General features: G+C 55.0%; 1 protein-coding gene across 10 annotated transcripts in view; it reads right to left on the bottom strand.

The window, feature by feature from the left end:
* The window catches only part of RPS6KA2 (ribosomal protein S6 kinase A2), a 404,289-nt gene that overhangs the window by 28,848 nt on the left and 351,353 nt on the right, over positions 1-24,088 (bottom strand). For all 10 annotated transcript variants that reach the window (XR_013159470.1, XR_013159471.1, XM_077120826.1 and 7 more), the window contains 4 exons: positions 23,544-23,608; positions 17,607-17,709; positions 11,482-11,612; positions 10,100-10,225 (listed from right to left, as the gene is read on the bottom strand). Coding sequence is in view for 8 of the 10 variants with exons in the window: in XM_077120826.1 (XP_076976941.1) it covers positions 10,100-10,225; positions 11,482-11,612; positions 17,607-17,709; positions 23,544-23,608 (425 nt within the window). In the remaining 2 variants the exon portion in view is untranslated. The remainder of the gene's footprint in view (positions 1-10,099; positions 10,226-11,481; positions 11,613-17,606; positions 17,710-23,543; positions 23,609-24,088) is intronic.

A 24,088-nucleotide genomic window follows, 5' to 3' on the forward strand; every position in this document is an offset into this window, starting at 1 on the left:
TCTGGTCTGGGAAAGAGAAGGTAATGTGGCAGGAGTGGAGACCATGGGCATTTGGGCCACTTCTTCATGTAACTTACCTGTGCCTTCAGGACCTGCTCTGGCCTTATCTCATATATACCATTTCCATTTTATAATAGAGTGCTGCTGCGCACGCCCAACTTTATGGTTTGGTGGGTCAGACAACACCCAGCTCAAGATTGGCAACTCGGGTCTCATGGTAACTTGGTGGCCCATGGTTAAGTGTTCAGTCTCTACTAAGGCCCAGTAGCAGGCCAAAAGCTGTTTCTCAAAAGGAGAGTTGTTATCTGCAGTAGATGGTAAGGCTTTGCTCCAAAATCCTAAGGGTCTGTGTTGTGATTCTCCTATAGGGGCCTGCCAAAGGTTCCAGACAGCATCTCTATTTGCCACTGACACTTCCAGCACCATTGGATCTGCTGGATCATAAGCCCCAAGTGGCAGAGAAGCTTGTACAGCAGCCTGGACCTGTCGCAGAGCTTCCTCTTGTTCAGGTCCCCACTCAAAATTAGCAGCTTTTCTGGTTACTCTATAAATGGGCTGGAGTAGCACACCCAAATGAGGAATATGTTCTCGCCAAAATCCAAAAAGACCAACTAGGCGTTGTGCCTCTTTTTTGGTCGTAGGAGGGGCCCGATACAGCAACTTATCCTTCATCTTAGAAGGGATATTTTGACATGCCCCACACCACTGGACACCTAGAAATTTCACAGGTGGAAGGCCCCTATATTTTTGTTGGATTTATCTCCTATCCTCTGACACGCAAATGCCTTACCAGTAAGTCTAGAGTAGTTGCTACTTCCTGCTCACTAGGTCCAAGCAACATGATATCATCAATATAACGGACCAATGTGATGTCTTGTGGGAGGGAGAAATGATCAAGTTTCCTGCAGACAAGATTATGACATAGGGCTGGAGAGTTGATACACCACTGAGGTAGGACAGTGAAAGTATACTGCTGACCTTGCCAGCTGAAAGCAAACTGTTTCTGGTGGTCCTTACTAACAGCTATCGAGAAAAAAGCATTTGACAGATCAATAGCTGCATAGCAGGTACCAGGGGATGTATTGATTTGCTGAAGCAATGATACCACATCTGGAACAGCAGCTGCAATTGGAGTTACCACCTGGTTGAGCTTACGATAATCTACTGTCATCCTCCAAGACCCATCTGTTTTCTGCACAGGGCAAATAGGAGAGTTGAATGGGGATGTGGTGGGAATCAGCACCCCTGCATCCTTCAAGTCCTTAAGAGTGGCAGAAATCTCTGAATCCCTCCAAGAATCCAATATTGCTTCTGATTTACTATTTTGCTAGGTAGGGGCAGTTCTAGTGGCTTCCACTTGGCCTTTCCCACCATAATAGCCCTCACTGCATGAGTTAGAGAGCCAATGCGGAGTTTCTGCCAGTTGCTCAGTATGTCTATACCAATTATACATTCTGGAACTGGGGAAATAACTACAGAATGGGTCCGGGGGCCCACTGGACCCACTGTGAGATGGACCTCAGCTAAAACTCCATCGATCACCTGGACTCCATATGCCCCCACTCTGACTGGTAGATCAGAGTCACGTTTTGGGTCCCTGGAATTAATGTCATTTTTGAACCAGTGTCTAATAATCCTCGAAATATCTGATTATTTCCTTTTCCCCAATGCGCAGTTACCCTGGTAAAAGGCCGTCAGTTTCCTTGGGGAAGGCTTGGAGGAAGATTAACAGTATAAATTTGTGACAGTGTAACAGGGTTCTTCCCCAGAGGGACCTGGCCTCCCCTTCATTCATCCCCTTCATTCAAAGGGCTCTGGTCTGAAAACTGTTTCAAGTCTGGAAATTGATTAAGGGGCCGTGACTCTGTGTTTTTGTAATTCAGGTTAGACTTCTGTTCACTTGACTTAGAACTCTTTTGTTTATACAGCTCAAACAAGAATTTAGTAGACTGCCCTTCTATTGTATTTCTAGGTACCCCATGATTTACTAGCCAATGCCACAAATCTCTGTGAGTCATATAATTCTGACGCCTGCTTTGAGTTTGCTGTCTATTATAATAGCCATGTCTACCCTATCTTTGGCAATTAAATGCTGCCACCTGCCTTCTGCCACCTCGGGATCCCATCATCCCCATTGTGTTTAATGATTCCAGCTCAGTGACAGCAGTTCCTACAGTAATATCTGACCTACAGAGAAGTACAACCACAGAGCTCTTCAGGGATGATGGCGCTAGTCTCACAAATTTATTTCTCACTGTTCTGGTAAAAAGTGCATCCTCTGGACATTCTTGGAGTGTAAGAGCAGGCTGTGCATGATAAATCCACTCTAACATTCTAATCTCTCTAAGCCTTTGGGTCCCCTCATCTACTTTATACCAGGGCAGTTCTGGCATTTCAATCTCAGGTAATGTCGGCCATCTTTTGATCCATGTTTCAACCAACCATCCAAACAAACTGTTAATACCTTTTCTAACCCCTCGAGCTATAACATCGAATGCAGAATCTCTGCTTAGTGGGCCCATATCAATAAATTCAGCCTGATCCAGCCTTATATTCCTCCCACCATTATCCCACACTCTTAAAATCTATTGCCACACATATTCCCCTGATTTCTGTCTATATAAATTGGAAAACTCACACAGTTTTTTTTTGGAATATAACGTACCTCCTCATGTGTGATACTGTGTACCTCACCTTTAGGGGCCTGTTGGGACTTTAGTCTAGTTATAGGTCTGGAAGAAATGAGGGGTGGTGGGGGTGGGTCATGAAAAGAATTAGAAATATCTTCCAAGCCATTTGCTTCAGGGCCTCATTTGCAGTTTCATCTGGTGAAACAGGATTAATCACTCTAGGGCTAATCCCTTTGGGAGGAGGTTGGGTGGTCAACTCCTCAAGGCAGGCTGGAGGTGGGGAGGTTATGTCCTCACGGCAAACTATTACAGGGTTATCTAGAGAAGACTCCGCATGGCCTAGGGTTTCAACCTCACCCCTGACATCATTATCAATCCATATGTCACCATCCCATTTTTCAGGGTCTCACTCCTTTCCAATCAATGCCCTCACTTTAATGACAGACACCATGCAACACTGAGATTTCAGTTTATGCTGTAAAGTTGCTACTCTAACAATAAGATTCTGAGTCTGATTTTCAGAGATTTCAAGTCTACAGCTACAGGAAATAAGATCTTCCTTCAGGATACTCATAGAAATTTCTACATCTGTCAGACGGTGCTTAAGCTTCTCATTTGAAGCCTTAAGCCCATCCCTTTCACTCCTTAATGTAGCCAGTGTATCTAACAACAGCCAGCCAACATCTCTATACCTCTTATTTCCACAAAACTCTGTAAAGGTGTCAAAAACATTATCCCCTAGATCTTAGCTTTGTACAAGCGAAGTATTAGGAGAATTGAATGGTGATATTTTGACTATTTCTTTTGCCAACTCACTCCATGAATTAGGAGTGTCATTCTGATTATGGGAATCAGAGTCCTTAATGCCTCAGAGTCCAGTCAGAGTAGAAAACCATTCATAAAAACCCATTTTTAAGATTCTATCTCTTAAGAACCACTCCTGGTACCAAGATGTATTAGTTAAGGTTCTCTAGAGAAACAGAATCAACAGGGAACACTCGCAAATATAAAATTTATAAAAGTGTCTCACGTGACTGCAGGAACACAGAGTTCAAAATCCGCAGGGCAGGCTGTGAAGCCAACAATTCCGATGGAGGGTCTGGATGAACTCCACAGGAGAGTCTCACCAGCCGAAACAAGAAGAGAGCCTGTCTCTTCTGAATCCTCCTTAAAAGGCTTTCAGTGATCAGATTAAGCATCACTCATTGCAGAAGACACTCCCCTTGGTTGATTACAAATGGAATCAGCTGTGGATGTAGCTGATGTGATCATGATTTAATTCTATGAATTGTTCTCATCATAACAGACAGCCCAGCACTTGCCCAACCAGACAAACAGGTACTACCACCCAGCCAAGTTGACATATGAACCTGACCATGACAGTCGAGTTCCTGCTTCTGGTAATAAAATACTTTTATAATCTTTATTATGACATAAAATTAAGGTGGGGGGGCGCTATGACAGTGGCACAGTGGCAGAGTTCTCGCCTGCCATGCCGGAGACCTGGGTTCAATTCCCAATGCCTGCCCATGCAAAAAAAAAAAAAAAAAAATCTAGCGGTGAATTGCCAGTAAACAAGTTTCTGTATAAAGCCCCCTCTCCATTCTGAAGCTCAGAGAGGAGAAGTGAAAGCAGCTGCCCCTCCTTCCTCTTCTGATCTGCCGTGAGCTGCTGGAAGGTGAACCTGGGACGGCTGCGGGACCACGAACTACATTTTCACTTTCTGTAGGAATGCTCATTCATGCTGTCGGAATGTCCATGACACAATTTCCTGCTGGATGGCATATGATAGTGATTCTTCTCAGCAGGTGAAAGATACAGGTATGGAGCCAGTACGTTTTTATTCCTGGTGGCTGGAGACACTAGCAGGAGTGGGCATCACTTCACCACCATGGACACACCTCTGAGTTTTCGGCCCTTGGATCCATCCCCCCAACTTCCTCACCCCCCTCTTCTTCTGGGGCATTGAATAACTCAGGAAACTGGGCATGGAGGCACTGCCGTGGTTTCTGGAAACTGGGTGTGGAGGTGCTGTCGTGGTTTCTGGCTGCGACAACTAACCCTGGGCAGTGGGCTGTGCTTCATCAGCGGGAATTTATCGGCTCATGGTTTGGAGGCTCTGAGTAGTGCAAAGTCGGGGTGTGGTGAGGCGGGGCTTCTTCCCAGATGACCGCCTTGGGGCCACTGGGGCCACCCCATGGCACACATGGCTCCTCCTTTCTGCTCGGTTCCAGGGGAAAACCCAACTGGCCCCGGCCTCAGTGACCCCCAGCAATCTCATTTACCGCGGCTGCACTCCCGCAGGAGGCCAGCTGAGCCCAGGACCACGCCCAGGCACCACTGAGTCCACCACAGGTGCCGACCCAACGAGGTGGGTGCGCCCGTGAGCTGCAGACCCACTCCCCACGCACTGCAGCCCCAGGCAGGCAGCAAGGCGCCTCCTCCCCCGGACGGTCAGAGTGTGGGGTTACATCTGAGAGAAGGGTCAGCGAGAGCATGGCCATTGGTAAAACCTAACAGGCACCATCTCCCTTAAAGCTAATTTATACAGACAACCCGGGAAAAGCACTCCAGTGTCTTCTAATGGGAAAAAAATTAAAATTCCCATGCCAATCAGTGTTCCATCTAAAAATAAGCTCTATTCATGTCAAACATCTGCCTTAATTTCATTTCTCTTTTGGTTGACAAATTACATACACAGCATGAGACTGTGCACAGAAGTGTTAATGCTATTTTAAATGATCTGGTTTGAATATGAACAGGAGTTTCTTCTAGAGAGAACTGATCCCAGCTTTGGGCATGTGCATTTTATCAATAGAATTAAGAACTGGGTGACCTGTACTTTGTACAATTTTAAGGGTCTCTATGTGAGATTAAGTATAATGGTATTTCCAGGAATACTGAGCACTACTCTTATCCCATCTATGCTCTGACCACCTGATCTTCTTTGTCCTAGTTTGCTAGCTGCTCTGACCATCTGATCTTCTTTGTCCCTGTTTGCTAGCTGCTGGAATGCAATACACCGGAAACAGAATGACTTTTAAAAAGGGGAATTTAATAAGTGGCTAGTTTATACTCTTAAGGCTGAGAAAATGTCCCAATTAAAGCAAGTCTACAGAAACGTTCAATCAAAGGCATCCAGGGAAAGATACCTTGGTTCAAGAAGGCCGATGAAGTTCAGGGTTCCTCTCCCATCTGGAAGGGCACATGGCGAACACAGCGTCATCTGCTAGGTTTCTCTCCTGGCTTCCTGTTCATGGAGCTCCCCGGGAGGCGTCTTCCTTCTTCATTTCCAAAGGTTGCTGGCTGATAGACTCTCTACTTCTCATGGCTGTGTCATTCTGCTCTCTCTGAATCTCCTTCATTCTCCAAAATGTTTCCTCTTTTATAGGACTCCAGAAACTTTTCAAGACCCCCCCAAATGGGGGGAGACATGTCGTCACCTAATCCAGCTTAACAACCACTCTTGATTAAATCACATCTCCAGGGAGATGATCTGATTACAGTTTCAAACATACAGTATTGAATAGGGATTATTTTGCCTTTATGAAATGGGATTTTTCTTGTTTTTTTTTGGTTTTTAAAAAGGAGAATTTATTAAATTGCAAGTTTACAGTTCTAAGGCCATGAAAATGTCCAAACTAAGGCATTTAGGAAAAGATACCTTGCTTCAAGGAAGGCAGATGGGTCCAGAACATATTTGTCAGCTGGAAAGACACATGGCTATGTCTACTAGCTTTCTCTCTTGGCTTCTCCTTTCATGAGGATCCCCGGGGGTGTTATCCTTCTGTATCTCTGAAGATCTCTAGCTGTGTGACTCTTTTGGCTCTGGTGGGTCTGAGCTTTTTCCAAAATGATTCCTTCTTATAGGACTCCAATGAGCAATCCCACCTTGAATGGGTGGAGTCACATCTCCATGGAAACCATCTAATCAAAAGTTACCACCCCCAATTGGTGGGTCACATCTCCATGGAAAAAAATAAAAAGATCCCACCCAATGAAATGGGATTTTGATTAAAACATGGCTTTTCTAGGGTACATGCATCTTTTTAAACTAGCACATTCTTCTTAGAGAGAAAAGCTTGCCCTTGACCTACTGTCCTTGAAGTACCCACACTTGGAGCTATTCCTTGGTTATAAGGGGTACATGGAGCTGGTACCCCCACCCCCTGCCTCTGGTTAAATCTTGGGAAACACCAAACTCTTAGTCTGATTATCATCCTGCTACGAAAACAGCAACCAGAAACTTGACAAAGATGGAAAGCTGCCCCTTTCTCTAAGCCATCAGTGTTGTGGGTTATCCAAAGGAGCAGTCCAGAGGAAGGGCTCTCTCACTCTCGGTGCCTCTGAGCTCTGCTGGGGCCATCCTGAACATGGAAGGGTTTTCAGCAGCACCTTCAGTCTCTGCCCAGGGCAGCAGCACCCCGCCCACCTGGTGGCACCCCAAAACACTGGCAGATGTTGCCTATCTCCTGGGGGGCAGTACCCCGTGACTGGGAATGGCCACTCTAGGGAGACTCTGCAGTCTCCACAGGCTGAAGTGTCACCCTTTCCTCCCCGGCGCTCACGCCTCCAGGGGAAGCTTCTGAGCTGCCCCATGGGGAGGGACTGCCCAGCCGGGCTCTGCCTTGGGTCCTCTCTCAGGATGAAGCAGCTGCCCCTTCCCACCTGAGCCAGGTAGAGCCCAGGGGAGCTGGGGAGTCCTGGGGAGCTGGGGAGCCCTGGGAAGCCCTGGGGAGCCCTGGAGAGCTGGGGAGCCCTGGGAAGCCCTGGGGTGCCTTGGGGAACTCTGGGGAGCCGTGGTGGCCAAGCGCTCAAGAGCGCCAGGGGTGCGGGAGCTAAGGCTGGGCCGCAGTGAGGCATCTGTGACCTGGACCCAGCCTGCAGACCAGGTGACGCAGAGCCACATTCTCAGACCTGTGTCCACGGGGCTCACACCTCATTTAGCTGGTTCTCAGCTCTTCCACCAATGGTGAGCTGGCACAGGAAACAGCCCCAACAACACACTGCGGCATAGACCTCAGTTATCCGTCACCCTGCTGACCACAATGCCACGGGCATGGGCACCCTGCTAAAGCCGACTGGGACTCAGGGCCCACCCTAACCAGGGCCCCCGCCCCGAAACCCCAACCCGGTGAAAGCAGTCGGGACAAACGTGTCCCCAGACGGAAGGGCCGCGTGTGCGCTCCGGGGTTGCCTTTCTGCTGGGGGCGGCCGCAGGGTGACTGGCTTCGCGGCCCTCAGCGGCAGCAGCGTGCGCTTTGGGGGCCGGGTCGTGCCCCAACAGACGACGTGAGGAAGCTCAGTGAGAAACGACGCGCGCAGCAAACACTCCCGAGAAGCACGTGCACGCTCACAAAGCGTGTGCAAAACGCAGGTGCAGGCCCAGATGCAGCACTGTCCTCAGGCCGGATGTGGGGCTCCACCACCCTCCTGTGCGGGCACCGGGGTTGCAGGCGTGCGGCCATGTGCCAACGGGGGCGTGTAGTGAGGGACGTGGCCTCTGCCCTGGGTCTGGGGGCGGGGGCAGCCTCCACAGCCTTGGGATTTCCCTGGAAAGGGGTGACTTCTGTTACTCGTGGCCCCGGACCTCAGCTGACCGTTTATGCCAATGGAGTGGGGCCGAGGGGGGCCAGCCACGGTGATCTCAGGGTGAGGGGCCAGGCAGGGCCTGACCCCCGGGGAGGGGCGTGGTGACCAGAGATGTGTTCAGCCAGCCCTGTGCTCGGGCCTGTTAGTGACACTCCAGGAGAAACTGGACACAATGTCCGACGAGCTTCCCTGAATTGGGTGCTGGAACAGGGTGTGCCCGATTCCAGGGGGAAAGACAGGCATCGGGGGCCCCCCACAACCCCCTTTGCATCTCTTCCTTGGGCTTCTTCCGCTTTGCATCCTTTCTTTTGCTATAATAAAATCATGACTGTAAGTAGAGAGTTCGTGGGTCTCTCTAGCAAAGCAGTGATGCTGAGGGAGTGGCGAGAACCCCTGAACTTGGAGCCATTTGGTCCAGTGTGGGAACCCCCAAGCTTGTAGCTGGGTCTGAAGTGACAGCTGAACAATGGGGTCTGGCCTACCTGCGGGCAGAGTCGGAACTACACTGCAAATGCAGCGTCCACCTGAGCTATGAGGTGGAAGAGGCGGAAGAAGAAAATTCCCCAACAAATCACATCCTTGAACCCCATTGAGCAGTGCCTTGCACGAACCCACCCATGCCCCGCCGTGGGGTGACCCCTTCCTACCAGGTCTGGCGTTCTCGTGCTCTGAAATCACAGCAAAGATTTAGAAATCTCAGTGCTCCCCGCACCCCCAACTGTCTACGGGTGGGAACCCAGGGCATAGCTCCTTCCTGCCACCCCTTGCAAAGGCCTCAACACGGGGTGGCTGAACGCAAAAACCCATCCATGAACTTGCAAATCAATTCTTCTGTATTTAACATTCTTCCTCCAAGAAAGTCAGGGTACATTTCTCAGAATGCCGTAAATTCCCGCCCCAAGTTAAATCGGGGGTCCGGTCCCGGGCCTGCCCCTGCCCAGGGCTGGGTGGTCTCACGGCGCTGATGCAGGAACATGTCCCCAGGGAGCGTGTGCGCCGTTTCCCAGGACCTACCTTTTTGAAGAAATCTTCGTTTTCACAAAGTGACTGTAGAACGGCGGGTGAACTGGCATGAAACAAGACCAGCCTCGTAGCCCTCCCCCTCTTGGGGCAGTTTTTTAAGAGTTTAGAAACATCGCAGTGGAGACGACGGTTTTTCTACGGCACTTCGCTGGACGGGTCTGTCTCTCCCCAGAGGTGCTGAGTTGCATATGAGCCGGATCGGGAGGTCCCGGTCCCGGGGACAGCATGGGGGGTGGGGACAGCATGGGGGGCACTTAAGGGACAGCGATGGAATTTACAGCATCTCTTCCTCTCTTGTCAACAGAATGAAGGATTTACACATTTTACAATAAATTAAATTCTCATTTTAGCAGGAAGCTTTAATGCCAACTCACATTTCTCAACCAAGAAACTCTAGAAACTGGTATGTGGATTAGCAGGTCAGCTATTTAGTCTAGCACATTAAGGAGGCTAAAGGTGACATGAGGTGCTGGCTAGGTGGGAGGACAGGCCATCGTTACTGCTGACCACTCTTCATGACACTTCAGGGAGGGAGCCACTAGCTCTCGGCCAAAGTTTCTACAAATAACCTCATGCTTTGTCTACCTGATTCCCATTTCCTCAAAATGCTGGGTGTCCAGGCTTCCATTCTAAGTACATATTCCATGCACAGCTGCCAGCGGGGCACCCAGACACACGGGCAGGACGGGAAACATGGGTGACCTGCAAAACTGCTTTTAAGGGTGACCCAATACAGTGCACATCGAGCCATGTGTGATGGGGCCTGGGCAATGTGCATGGGCGCCGAGGCTCCCCAAGAAGGGAGACGCCGACAGAGTGTGTGCTGGGGGGACGTGCAGCGGGTACAGCCTCACCTTCACAGCGTACTCGGCGCCTGTGGCCTTGTGCACGCAGCGTTTGCACACCGAGTAGGAGCCCACGCCGATGTCCTCCTGGATGTCGTAGCCGTCGGTGAAGTGGACGTTGTTTCCATGCAGCTGCTGCAGAGAGAGGCCGAGAGAGGAGAGCGCTTTTAGAAGTCTTGCACAGGCCCACGCCGCCAAGGCCGCCTGCGACCTCGCGGACTGCGAGCCAGATGAGGCAGTGAGGTGGCAGCTGGCCGTTTTATCTGCCCACGGCCCCAGCCCACGCAGAGCCGCCCTAGAGCAAACTCCCCATGCCCTGCGCCCACCAGCCAGCCGTGGCTCTCCACGGACAGGGGAGTCCGAGCGTCAGGCAGAGAGGTGCGCTGAGACGCTGGCTGCCGGGCCCCGGGGCTCTGATGCGCCGTGTGCTCACAGTCTGGACCCCATTATGCACAGCCATGCCAAGGGTCCCCAAAGAGCCATGGGGAGAGAAATGCCACAGGAATCCCATATATCCTGACTTGGTCCCTAAATAAACATAATCATAATTTCTTAAAGAGCTCGGGATCTTCCAGGCACAGCTAAAAGGTGGACCCTCCTCATTAAGATGCCTCCCCAGGAGGTCATTTCACAAGGAAAGCGCCATCTTAGGAACTGGCTCCACTAAACAGGCAGCGCTGCCCGAGGCTGACCCCGAAGGTGGTCCCCCGGCTACAGTCTTCTCAGGACTCTTCTCCTCTAAGGGACTATAGAGCGGGGGGAGACAATGGGTCATGGCCTGAGAAACGCCGCAGGATGTGGTTTTGGGGGGTCATCATTGTTGTGAGCCCTTGAATAAAAACTGGAAGTGCTGGGATGAAAAACAGCTGGAGGCGAGAACCACCCGTGCAGTGGTCAGGGCTCAAGGGCAGGGGTCATGGTAAGTAGGGGTCACTGTGGGCAGGAGTCATTGCAGGCAGGGGTCATGGCAGTCAGGGATCACCATGGGCAGGGGTCACGGTGGGCAGGGGTCACAGCGGGCAGGGGTCATGGCAGGCAGGGGTCATGGAGGGCAGGGGTCACGGTGGGCAGGGGTGCCCGCAGGCAGTGATCACCACGGGCAGGGGTCACCGCGGGCAAGGGTCATGGTGGGCAGGGTTCACCGTGGGCAGGGGTCACTGTGGGCAGGAGTCACCAAGGGCAGGGGTCACAGCAGTCAAGGATCACGGTGGGCAGAGGTCATGGTGGGCAGGGGTCACAGCGGGCAGGGGTCACCATGGGCAGGGGTCACCGCGGGCAGGGGTCATCAAGGGCAGGAGTCACCGCGGCAGGGGTCACAGCGGGCAGGGGTCACCAAGGGCAGGAGTCACCGCGGCAGGGGTCACAGTGGGCAGGGGTCACCGCAGGCCTACCTGCACGATGGGATGCACGGCTGCTTTGTGCGACTCATGCTGCGCGGGCTCCTGGGCCAGGCTGGACGCCACGAAGCTGAAGCCTCTGAAGAGGTGGTGGGCGTTGGCACTGGGGGGGACGCCAGGAGAGTCTGCATGGAAACAGGAGTCAGAACCCCCAGGAGCGCTGGGGGCGTGGTGCTGCAGCTCTGTGCGCACGCGCGTTGCAGGACGGAGCGCAGAAACGAAAAATCCCAAACCACAGCAAACCGCGCTTTAGTCCGGGAGACGCCAATGACTTGATTTTTTTCTTTGACTGTCACGCGCTTTTTATTTTTAGCAGCTTGATTGAGATATAATTCACAAACCATATAATTCCCCCATTTAAAGTGCACAATTCAGTGGTTTTTATATTCACAGATTTATACAACGCCACAGTCTACGTTTACAACATTTTTGTCAGCTAGAAAAGAAACCCTGCATCCCTTAGCCATTATTTCCATCCCCCCACACTCTAGACAATCGCGTCTCTCCTTTCTTTTTCTATAAATTTGTCTATGATGGATATCTGAAATATATTTTTCGAACCTTCAGTGAGTTTTATAAAATCATTTATTTTTCATTGATATATCTTATATAGTCACATACCATGTAGTCATCCGAAGTGTACAATCAATGGTTCACAATACCATCACATAGCTGTGCATTTAGCATCACCATCTACTTCTTTTTTTGGTGAAAAAATAACCTATATACAAAAAAGCAATAAATTTCAAAGCACACTGCAAAAGTTAGTTGTAGATGTTAAGAATTACTGATTGCATATGTAGAATGGAATGATTTCTAAATGTTGTGTTAACTTCTCTTTTTTTCTTTAATTAATAAAAAAAAAAAATTAGAGTTAGGGCAGGCCACGGTGGCTCGGCAGGTAGGGTTCTTGCCAGCTGTGCCATAGACCCAGGTTTGTTTCCTGGTGCCTGTCCATGCAAAAATAAATAAATAAAATTAAAAAAAAATTAGTTGTAGAACAGATTTCAGAGTTTGGTATGGATTTCAATTCCACAATTTTGGGTTTTTACTTCTAGCTACTCTAAGATACTGGAGACTAAAAGAAATACCAATATAATGATTCAGCAATCATCCTCATTTGTCAAATCCTATCTTCTGTGTATAACTCCACCATCACCTTTGATCTTTCTATCCCTCTCTTTAGGGGTATTTGGGTTATGCCCATTCTAACTTTTTCATGTTGGAAGGGGCTGTCAGTAATATGGGGTAGGGAGATGGACCTATCTGATGTTGGGGGTGGTCCCTCTAGGTTTCAGGACTTATCTGGACCAGGGACCCATCTGGAGATTGTAGGTTTCTGGAAAGTTACTCTAGCACCTGGAACCCTGGTGGAATCTTATATATTGCCCTAGGTGTTCTTTAGGATTGGCTGGAATGGTCCTGGTTGGGGGTTGACAGATTATGATAGGTAGCAAGGTCTTCCTGAAGCTTGCATAAGAGCAACATCCAGAGTAGCCTCTAGACTCTATTTGAACTCTCTCTGCCATTGATACTTTATTAATTACACTTCTTTTCCCCCTTTTGGCCGTGATGGAATTGTTGATCCCATGGTGCCAGGTTTGGATTCATTCCTGGGAGTCATGTCCCACACTGCCAGGGAGACTTTCACCCCTGGATGTCATCTCCCACATAGGAGGGAGGGCAATGGTTTCACTTGCAGAGTTGTGCTTAACCAATGGCTACATTTTTAAATGGCAGAAAGCCCTAGAGCAAGGCTAGGATGACCCTTAAGCCTACCTTTTAGCTTTCTGGTTGCCTAGACATTCTAAAGCACAATGGTCCATGCCTACCCCTCCAGACAGCGCAAAGCTGCAGGGGTGACTGCCAGCTCACGGCTGTGGCCCACAGATGCCCCGCTCTGAGCCTTGGCACCTGCAGTCCAGGAGGGACACAGGCAGGGGCACCAGGGGCACCATGTTCCTTTCCCACTGCCTACATGGCACTCTGCGGGAGGCCTTTCCATGGGGCACTGCCCTCTGCCCTGCAGAGAACATTGGGGAAAGTCAGTCCCTGTCCAACATGGAGGCAACAGGGCACAAGGGGCATTGCTTTGATGACGACTTTTCTAAGTTCTCCAAGATTTGTTAAAAAAGATGACCCCTGCAAGGCTGGACCCAGCCCAGGTTTACTATTAAGTAAAACGCCACGCTCCCTTGGGTGCTCCACGCCAGACCCCTCGGGTGCTCCACGCCAGGCCCCCAGGTGCTCCACACCACATCCCCTTGGGTGCTCCACTCCTGGCCCCTTGGGTGCTCCACGCCTGGCTCCTTGGGTGCTCCATGCCAGGCCCCCTCGGGTGCTCCACGCCAGGCCCCCAGGTGCTCCACGCCTGACCCCTCGGGTGCTCCACGCCAGGCCCCCTTGGGTGCTCCATGCCAGGCCCCCGGGTGCTCCACACCTGGACCCCTTGGGTGCTCCATGCCAGGCCCTTCGGGTGCTCCACGCCAGGCCCCATGGGTGCTCCACGCCACACCCCTTCGGTTGTTCCACGCCAGGTTCCATGGGTGCTCCACGCCACACCCTCTCAGTTGTTCCACGCAAGGCCCTTGGGTACTCCACGCCACGCCCCCTTGGGTGCTCCATGACACGTCCCTCGGGTGCTCCATGCCATACACCTCGGGTGCTCCACACCAGGCCCCCTCAGGTGCTCCATGCCAAACCCCTTAGGTGCTCCACACCAGGACCCCTCGGGCACTTCACACCAGGACCCCTTGGGTGCTCCACAACAGGACTCCTCGGGTGTTCCACACCAGGCCCCTTTGAGTGCTCCACGCCATGCCTCTCGGGTGCTCCACGCCAGGCCCCTTTGGGTGCTCCATGCCACGCCCCCTCGGATGCTCCATGCCACACCCCTCAGATGCTCCACGCCAGGTCCCTCAGGTGCTCCATGCCAGGTCCCTCAGGTGCTCCACGCCAGGCCCCTCGGGTGCTTCCAACTCTGGCCCCCTCGGGTGCTTCAAGCCAGGGCCTCTCCAGGGCCTCCAGCACGGCCACCCTGACTGATGAAGGCATGCACGTGACCCTAAACACACGCTCTGGGGGACTGTGCTTGGGACAGGCCCCTGAGGGCAGGGTGTGGGCAGCCGTGAGCAAAGCCCGAAGGGCCGAAGGGCCGAGTGGGTTTCGGAGCCTGTCCAAGCGCTGTGAGGCCCCAGGCACTCCAGGGGATGCCGTGCCTTCCCCACCCATGGAGGCAGCTCAGCTCGCAGGCTCCCTGCTGCTCCCCGATGCCATGCCTCTGGCTTCCAGACCTGCCCTCCCGCAGAGTGCCCAGCTCCCGGGCTCCCACCAATGACGACCACGTGGCCGTCCGAGCAGCCTCCACACCCGCAGCCTTGTCCCTGTCCTCCCTGAGGTCTGCAGACTGAAGAACCAGCCCTTTGTGGGAATCAGCAGGAGCCCCGGGACCCCAAGCTCAGGCGTGATGCCCTGGGAATGGCTGTGGGCTGGGCTGGGGCACGCTGGGGCGGGGAACAGCTCAACAGCTCGCCAGTGTTGGGGTACTCACACATCAAATTAGCCATCTCCCTCCAGAACAGCAGGCACCAAGCACTGCGGCACCTCCTCCTCTGGGCACACTGGCCTTCCCGGGCGCAGACAGGGAGGGACGCCTGAGAGGGTGGGAACCGGCTGAGTTCAGACGCTTCTTAAGGGAGGTGCTGAGCGGAGGCTGGGTGGGGAGAGACTGCGGGAGAGAGCGCAGCACACACACAGTGCTGCTTTCCTCCAGATTACCTAAGGGGCACTGAGCTGAGCACAGCATTTGAAGGTGACCAGGGTGTGTCTGGATAAAACTGAGTCCAAACCCTTCATGCGCTTTCTGCCTTGCAGAGTATACACCTGATGACTCTCGGGCAGGTGGTGTGCGATCAGGGAACACAGCCTAGTTTTAACAATGGCAGAATTTTAAAATAAAAGACTAAACTCCACGTCTGCTACCAAAAAACCCCACAGTGTGCACAGAAGTCCAGCAGAACGGGTGTGTGGATTATCTGGTTTCAGACTTACCGCTCCTCTTCCAGCTGTGCTCCCAGCAGCCAGTTACTACCTGCCTCAGAGGTGAAGTGGGCGGAATAATCAATGAACTTTAAATAGAAGTGACTGGAGAATTCGAGAGTAAGGGTTATCAAAGCCAATTCTGGATGGCACTGGAACTCTGTCTAATTGCGTTTTCCTTAGGTCAATATTAAAATAAAACTGACTTCTCTGATTACACCAAACGCTTATGAGTGACTCAGAAGATGCTTCCGGTGAAGCCGGCAGAGCAGGGGTAAGAGAAAAACCCTGAGCGCGTGAGCGATGTGAGTAGCCTGTGTCGCAGTGCCTACGAGGGAGCGCAGGCGTGGCCCTCCAGCCTTTTAGACACAGGGCCACACAAGGGGAGCCGTGATGGTCTGACGTTGGACGGACCCCAGGAGACGTTCCTAAGGCTGACCCACTCTGGGCGTGGGCCTGCTGCGGGTGGGCACTGTGGACTGGACCATTTCAGTGGACGCGTGCCCAGGTGGGACTTACTCCTCTTACTGGAGTCCTCCATAAGAGGAGATTCAGAGAAGCACACAGAGAAACTGAGCGAGGGCACGAGCAAACAGAGAAAGTACAGACACGAGTGGAAGCCACTGGGGCCAGAGCTGGAAGCAGTGACACCCAGAGAGCAGGAGCGGCCAGCTGCCGCCACCGCGTGCCCGGCCAGGCGGCCGAAGAAAGGGAGCAGGTGCTGCAAACTGGGTCAGCCTTTTCAGCAGTACTAGTAGGTATTGTTCAAGAAGGTGGAGAAGTGTCTGAAAACCCAGCACCCCCATCGGAGGGAACAGGCCACGGGTGTCTCTTTCACCTGCAGCCTGGCTGGGTTCCGGCACCAGCAACCCCCAACCTGAGGCAGGTGTCACTGGGGCCGCACCACGGTGGCAGTTTCATTTTTATCGGGGGCCTCAGGAGGACCCAAGGAAGTCGGTTAACAGCAGGCCAGCGTTCCCGGAGGCACCAGGACCGGCGTCGTTCCAATTCTGGGACGGGAACGGCCCAGGCTCACAAGTGGCTCCCTGCAGGCCACGTGCGCCATGCACACGGCGTTCACACCTGGCACACCTGGCACGCCCGCGTGGTGCACGCCTCTGTGGCGCGGGGAGCTGGGTCGGACAGCCTGGATTCAGACGCAACAAAACGATTCTCTGTTCCAATCTCACCCACTCAATGGTTTGAATTTGGCCATCTATTTATTTCATATCTTAAAAGAAATACACTTTCTGTTACAATTTCAAATAGACTCTGAAGCAGGGAAGAAAGCCCCCCTGAACCCCGCGTGCCCCTTCTGCAGCCCAACAACCCTTGGCCGGCAGAACCTCTCTACTGTGTCTCTACAGGGAGCGTCTCAATTGTGCCAGAAAACACCGCACCATCTGCACACGCACCCACGAAAGAGCAGCCCATCAGCACCGCCAAAGCGACACTCACTAAAGGGAGCAGACTGGGTCCGTTGATTGTGACAGGCTGTAAGAAGAGCTCCAGATTCACAGTGAGCGTCAAATGTGCGTGCCCATCTGCTGTCCCCGTGGAGCTCTGCAAACCAGCTAGTTTTCCGCACGGGGAAGGCCACACTCTTAAGTGGCAGACAGAACTCCTCTTTCTCCCTCGCTAATTCAATGGGGGGAGCTTGTGTCCTTGAATTTCTCTCCTTGTTCTCACCTGTGTGCACCCCTCGGGAGAGGAGGGAAAGGAGAGGGGCAGGTCATGGCAGAGGTGGCACAGGGGCGGAAACCCACAGAGCTCCCTGTGGAGCTCCAAACCGGGTCCCATCGAGGGACCGATCGATGACGAAAGTTTTATTTTTGAGCAGCGACCACAAGGGAACCAAGCAAAACTGACATTCACTTCCTAATAAAAGGATCCTCAACTTTGCACACCACGGCACCCACACTTGGCACACCTACGGCATTTACACTGGGCACACTCACGGCAGCACACTCCTGCGTATTGTGGTTCTCAGGTTCTAAGACGCCTGCTCCCCGGAGCTCAACTAGGAAAACACGACGCTGGAAAGCACCCCCGATGCTTCTCCTACTTGCTGCTGCACAAACCTGTGGGCGTCCGGGACGTGAACTCAGGGTCAAAGTGGAAGGTGTCCTCCGGCCTGCCCACGGCTGGTTTAAAAGGCGGCTTGATCTCCTTCCTGTACAGCTTCTAGAAGGAAAGCACCAGAGGGCACTGAGCAGCTGCCAGCACCACGAGAAACCATATAAATCTGCTGTGGGGATGAAAAGCATACTTTATGATATACTACTTCAGTTTTCATCTTGCAGCGGAATCTCTTATTTTTCTGGCAGTTAGAGAAGAGGTACAGCTGGGGATGTAAAGGTTGGGCCCGTGCTGAGTGCTCGTTTATGAAATGAAGCTATTGGAATAGGGTGGAGCTCTCAGCCTTTTTCGTTTTTCTTTCTTGCTACGGACTTGTCTTCAAGTACACTGACGGGACAGCCACCTCCTGCCCCACCCCTAGCAGTGGAGGGGGTGGCCCGGGCCTGGGGCTGTTGGTCTGCACTGGTCAGGAACCCCCCGGGTCCTTTCTCAGACGTCAGGGCATTGCGCTGGGGGTCGGCTGCTTTCTCTGGACCCTCCCGCTGGGCATCCCCAGCTGGGTCCCCCACGCCATGCCCAGGTGGAGGGGCCCCCCGGGAGCCTCTGCCCATCTCCCGACAGTGTCTTCTCAGAATCCCACAGACCCCGCCCTCAGCGCCCAGAACTGCCTGGAGAAGCCGTCCAGGAGGGGCGCGGTTCCCAAGGCGCAGGAGGACATCTAGGGTGACTGGGTCAGGGCGCCGTGGGAAGCTGCTCACGCATGTGCCGGGCCCAGTGAGCGGCAGATGGGAGCTGGGGCCGAGGGGTGCTGCGGCCGGGCCTGGGGGCTGCCCTGGAGGCAGGCGAGCGAGGTTCCGCGGCCGCCTCCCCTCAGCAGAGCCCCGAGTTCCAGCCAGGTGGACTCAGAACCAGAGGGCGGTAGGCCCAGGGGACGCCCCGTGGACAGCAGGGCCTGAGCTAGGGAGCACGGCCGGAGGGAGGGCAGCACGGCCCGGGGGAGGGCAGCAGGGCCCGGGGGAGGGCCACCCGGGGAGGGGCCGTGGTCCCTGTGAGCAGGTGCTCACCCCTCCTTGGCACTCGCGACCCTCCCACCCCGCTTTACCCGGTGCGAGCTCAGGGCCGCGGGGATGCCCGGGTCAGGCGCGTCTGGGAAGTGGGCCTGGTGACTCTCGGTCTAAGTTAGCTCTCAATCACTCCTCACCCCAATTTCACAGGCGAGGAAGCTGAGGCTGAGATGGCCAAGTGCCCCAGCCCGGGTCAGGACAGTTCAGTGGCAGCACAGGACAGGACCTGGGTCTCCAGACTCCTGCAAGAGGAGCACTGGCTTCTCAGGCTCGACAATGGACTTGGAAGCCAATTCCAGGTTAAACAGGGAGGGGGGAACGTCTCCTGATGACCTCTGAGTGCCTAAAGGACACACGCGGCTAAGGTGGGACACCCAGTGAGGGCCAGGTGAGGTCAGGTGAGGGCAGGTGAGGGCAGGTGAGGTCAGGTGAGGGCAGATGCCCACTGTGGAGTGCCTGAGAGCAGAAGGGGCGCTGGCAGGACATGGAAGAGCTTAGGGTAAGCATCTGGGAGCCATCAGAGGAGAAATGATTTGATTCAGCCCCAGATTACTCGGTCATTTCCTGCCCTCGGTGAGTAGCTCTCAGGCATTGAGTCACCCTTTAAACTCTTTCCAGAAATAAAGGGATGCTGCTTTCTGTCTGACGCGCTTGTTGAAGGGGAGAAAGCTGCTGGATGCACAGGCTTGTCGGGGGCCGCTGACCAGGCCGAGGAAAGCTCCACTCTTGCTCCAGGGTTGGCTGACGGAGCCCACTGGCCATGGCTCTGCCTCGTGCCTTCATTTTCGGCCGTGCGGCGTCACCCACTTTTTGTGTCCCGGAGCTGGGTTGCTAAGTCAGGGCCTGCCCTGCACCAGATCTTTTGTCTTCATGCACGTTCACCTGCCCCTTTCCCCAGTGGTGGGGGGGAGGGAGGAGGGTCCACTACAGAGCCACAGCTCCCACTTTTATTAGGAGGGAGAAATTATGTAAACGAGGGCTTTCCAGCCTTAAAAAAATGGTTATCACTTAATTCAGTTGAGAAAAATGTTATCTGCAAAGCTGAGCCTTGCACACGTTTTAGCTTCTGCCCTCACGCAGCCTGTTCTCTCCCGGAGCCCAGGGACCCTGGAGGAGGGCGGTGGGTCTGCACACTGCCTCGGCCTCACAGAAGCTGGCAAGGTCATGCCCTGCCATGGCTCTCTACTGGAGGCCAGTGTGCCTCCCCTGGGGACGGACGTTTAACAGGCAGCCTGGGACAGTTCTGGTTGTGATACCCGGGGGTGGGGAAGGGGTTGGGGTGGGACAGGGGTGGGGTTGGGAGTGGGGGTGGGGGGCAGGGGCAGGGTTGGGGGTGGGGGTTGCGCCTGGGAGCCAGTGGGTAGAAGCCAGGATGCTGCTAAGCACCCCATGACGCAGGGGACAGCCCCCCCCCCAGGGAAGATGATGGGTGCACAAGGGCAGCGCTGAGAGCTGTGGTTTAACCCCGTCTCCCCTTCTGTTCTCTTTCCACCTTGTTCCCGGGCACTCAGTGGCAGCAGCTGAAAGCCAGGTTTATTAGGAAGCAGGGAAGGAGTGTCCGGTGTGTGGCCATTGTCCTTGGAATTGCGTCCTTTCCCTACAGGAATCGCCTGGGCTCCGGCGCCCCTTTCTGCCCCCTCGTTTCCCCACACGGGCTGCGGAGGCAGGTGGTGGGTCTCCACTCGGGGCTGTGGACCCTGGACCAGAGCCCCCCACTCATCTGTGTCCCTTCACCAGGGGCCATCCAGGAGGCGCCTGCGGCAGATGAGACGTGGCTTTGCTCACGTTGGGGTTTTTACCCGTGTGGAGGGAAAAATCAGACGGATGACTCGGCAGTGGTGCCAAATAGTTCTCAGCTTCAGGGATGGGGACACCCCGTCTTTTCCAGTGCAGGGAGGTGGGAGTCAGCGCAGGGCCTGGCTTCTCCTGGGGGGCCCGGGCCGCGGGGCTCAGCTCGCCCTTGCACTCCCCTTCTGCGCCCTGCTGCAGCCGGCTCCTGTCTGTCCCGTTCAAGACCCTCCCCTGGCCAGGCCTGCACAGGTGCAGCTGCTCCAGGGCCACGGGGGACGGCGACACGATGGTCCCCTAAAAGGCACCAAACCTCGTTGGGAGGTTGGTGCAGGCATCTGTGCTTTTCAAAGCTCCCCCCTGGGTCTTGTGTATCGGGGAAACCCTGACCGTGAAGTGACAGGAAGGGGACGTTGGAGCAGCCGGGGTGCTGGCCACTCGTGCAGCTGTCCGCTCCCCACCCTCCGCTGCCCTCTGGGACACTGCCCCGTGGTGGCTCCCCTAACCTACGCCCTGGTGCGGGGGCCAGCGGACTACCCGCCTCCCGGGCCCCAGCCATGGGCCCCCCTGCTCTCGGGTGGGCAGCGCGGCTCTGTGGTAGCTGCTCCCTGGCCTGCCGATGGGCTCTCTGGACCCGCGGTCACCAGGAAGCCTGCCCATTTCCTCCCATCGTGGGAGAACATTCTAGAAGGTGCTAGTGTCTGTTATTACAAATGTTCTTCACTTCCCCTGGGTCCAAAACTAGCAGCGGGGTTGAGCTTGTAGGAAAATGAAATAGTTTGCCTCTGGGTCTGCAGTGCGAGCTGACGGGCTTCGGGCTAACTCAGAACGAGAGCAGCCGTGCTTCACTTGGCATGTGCTAGTAACTCCGCCCCAGATTCTCTCTCCCTGAGGTGGGAGCAAGTCAGGACCCCCACGGGGAGGGGCGGGTGTCAGGTCCCAGCGCCGGCTCTCACGTCACACCAGCCCGTTGGTGCCAGGGGCCGAGGACACCACACGAGGCGCTTGCTGGGGGCTCCACGTGCCTAGGGCGGGTCCCTCCAGCCACATCCTCCAGGTCGGTGAGGACAGGGGCGAGGAACCCCGTCCACCGGGCAGTGCAAGAGGTTCTCAAATGGACAAGCACAGATTCCCGTTGGGGGCCACAGCCCCTGACATCTGCTTTCTGCTGACAGTTTGGGTCTCGGCATCTCAAAATCAGCACGCTCCACTGTGGCCAGGGGCATTCCCGAAATACTCATGCAAAAACATGTGTAAGAAAGAACCTCAGATGAAAGTTAGCTGCCTTTCCTCTGAAGAACTAACGAACTAAATCCCTTTTTATTAAAAGCCAATCCGTCTCTGGTGTGTTGCATTCCGGCAGCTAGCAAACTAGAACAGTTCTCTTCACAGTGTCGCGCTCTCTTCATGCCATAGCACGCATCTGCCTGGGAGGGGGCTCTGGGGGTCAGGCTGTCCGCCCCCCCCTCCAGGAAGGAGGTGCAGCTGAGCACACCAAGAAGGGTGACCAGTGGTCCTTCCCAGCCTGCGGTGGGCAGAGGGCACGACAGGATCCGACGCAAAGGGGCGCCGGGGCATGGCCCTCAGAGGAGGTGCTGGCCTGCAGGGATGAGCTGCCAGGCTCCCAGCGTTTCTACAGGACGGTGCCCAGGCATGGCGCTAATTAAACAGGCCCACCCGAGAGCTGGCCAGCGTGCACGGCGGCGTCCACGGAAAATGCCGTCCACTGCCGGGCAGTCCACCACAGGATCGTCCTGCGCCCGTCTGTGCGCGGAGGGCGCCTGAGGGCCTCATCGCACCAGCTGCTGCAACGCCAAGGAAAAAAGAGATTTCCAACGCGGGCTGTGGTTTTCACTTCTCTGAAATCCTCTACTCTCTCTCTCTCTGTTTTTTTAAATCACAACCAGGTTTCTGCTTGGTCCTGGAACACGGCTTTTCCCTGGCTGGGAGCTGCGCGTGCTTCTCTAATCCTACCTTTGAAAGCAGGTCTCATCTTATAAAAGTTCAACAATCAGATCTGTGAAAACAGGCTGAAAAGACTCCGCATCCCCTCCCCATGGGCCCGCGTGCCTGAGGCCGGGTTGGAAGAGGAGAAGCCATGACGGACCAGGTCGGCCGGTGGCGAGGACAGCTGTTTGTGCGCCGCCCAGAGCACTGGAGCCTGGCCACCTGTGCCACCTGCACAATCCACGCCTCGCCGAGATCCGGGGGAGTTTCCAACTTCACAGGGCACAGAAGGGACAGGAGGACGGCAGAAGCAGCTAATATATTCTGTCTTGAAAAAGGGCGTTTTATTTTACTCTTTCACATTCAGTTAAAAGCCCCTGAGGTTGTTAGCTCAGGAAGAGCCAATTCCAAATGTGACGTGGTCGGGTCACCCTGAAGAAAAGACTAAAGGAGCCATGGATCTGAGCAACTGCCGGTGTCAGATGGACACGCTCGCACAGCCCCTGGGGTGGGCGACCTGTGCGCCCAAGCTGAGCTGGTCCTGCCTGGGGCAGGGGATGGGAAACGGGACAGGGAGCCCAGCACCAGGGCCCCGCGAAAATATCAGGAAGTGGGGCTGCATCTTCTCCCCAGAGGCCTGGAAGCCCAAGTCGCGCCCGAGTCGTTACTGCCTGACCCCGGGCTCTTCCTCTCTGTACAGGAGGCCTCGCCAGGGCGGCTGCAGTGCAGGCGTGGGCCTGCTCAGAGGGCCCGTGGGGAAGGGGCTGTCCTGGCCCCGCCACCTGCCCAGTGCCTCTGGCTGGACTGCAAGGTGACCTCTCCTCCGGGTCAATCTGGAAAGCGTCCTTAGCGGGCGGGCGGGTGCAGGGGCCAGCTAAAGGCTGCTTCTTAGTAAAAGAACGCTAAAGGGACTTTGAGCTGAAGAGCAGGCGGGAGGGCGGCTCATCTGTGCCTCGGAAACCTCCTTGTCCCCGGTGACCTGGCCCCCTCCCCACAGCCCTGCCTTCCACCGGGATGGAGAGGACTGCCCTGGGCCTGGCAGCTGCGCGCACCCCCCCGCCCCACCCCCCTCCACCCCGCCCCCCACCCCCACCCTGCCTGCCCAGCGCTGTGCCGTCAGGGCCCGTGGACGCAACTCACGTTCCAGTCTATGGTGAGGAAGAAAGGGTGCCGCTTGATGTCCTCCACGCCATCCAGGCCCGCACCTGCCGGACAGCAGAGCAGAGGGGGCATCAGGACAAGCCCAGGCGCCAGGTGGACGGAGGGGCGGCAGGGCAGGGCCTGACCCGCTCTCCCTGGGGAAGGGACCCCCGCTGCTCACGGGCCCACCCGGGGCCTCAGAGCCCACCTGCCCAGCCCACCTGTCCAGCCCCGCTGCAGAGCCGCCCAGGCCCGGGCCAGGTGTGAGGGGGCAGGGGTGGGGGCGGGCGGCCTGGCGGGGGCTCCGGCTGGCCCTGAGCAGCGAGCCCCGCACAGCTTCCCCAGCGGCACACAGGACACCCGCGGGCGCGGGGAGCAGCAGGACAGGAGACTCGGTGCCCAGCGCCTGGGGGTGGCCTGCTGGGGGCCCGTGGGGAAGGGAGGGGGCCTCCGAGGGGAGGGCGGGGGTCTGGACAACCGCGGGGCAGAGCCCTGCGACGAGCCACTGAGAACCCGGGACTGCGTGGGAACAGACCAACACGTCC

Source organism: Tamandua tetradactyla, chromosome 11 (genome assembly GCF_023851605.1).
Source record: "Tamandua tetradactyla isolate mTamTet1 chromosome 11, mTamTet1.pri, whole genome shotgun sequence".
Classification (NCBI taxonomy): domain Eukaryota; kingdom Metazoa; phylum Chordata; class Mammalia; order Pilosa; family Myrmecophagidae; genus Tamandua; species Tamandua tetradactyla.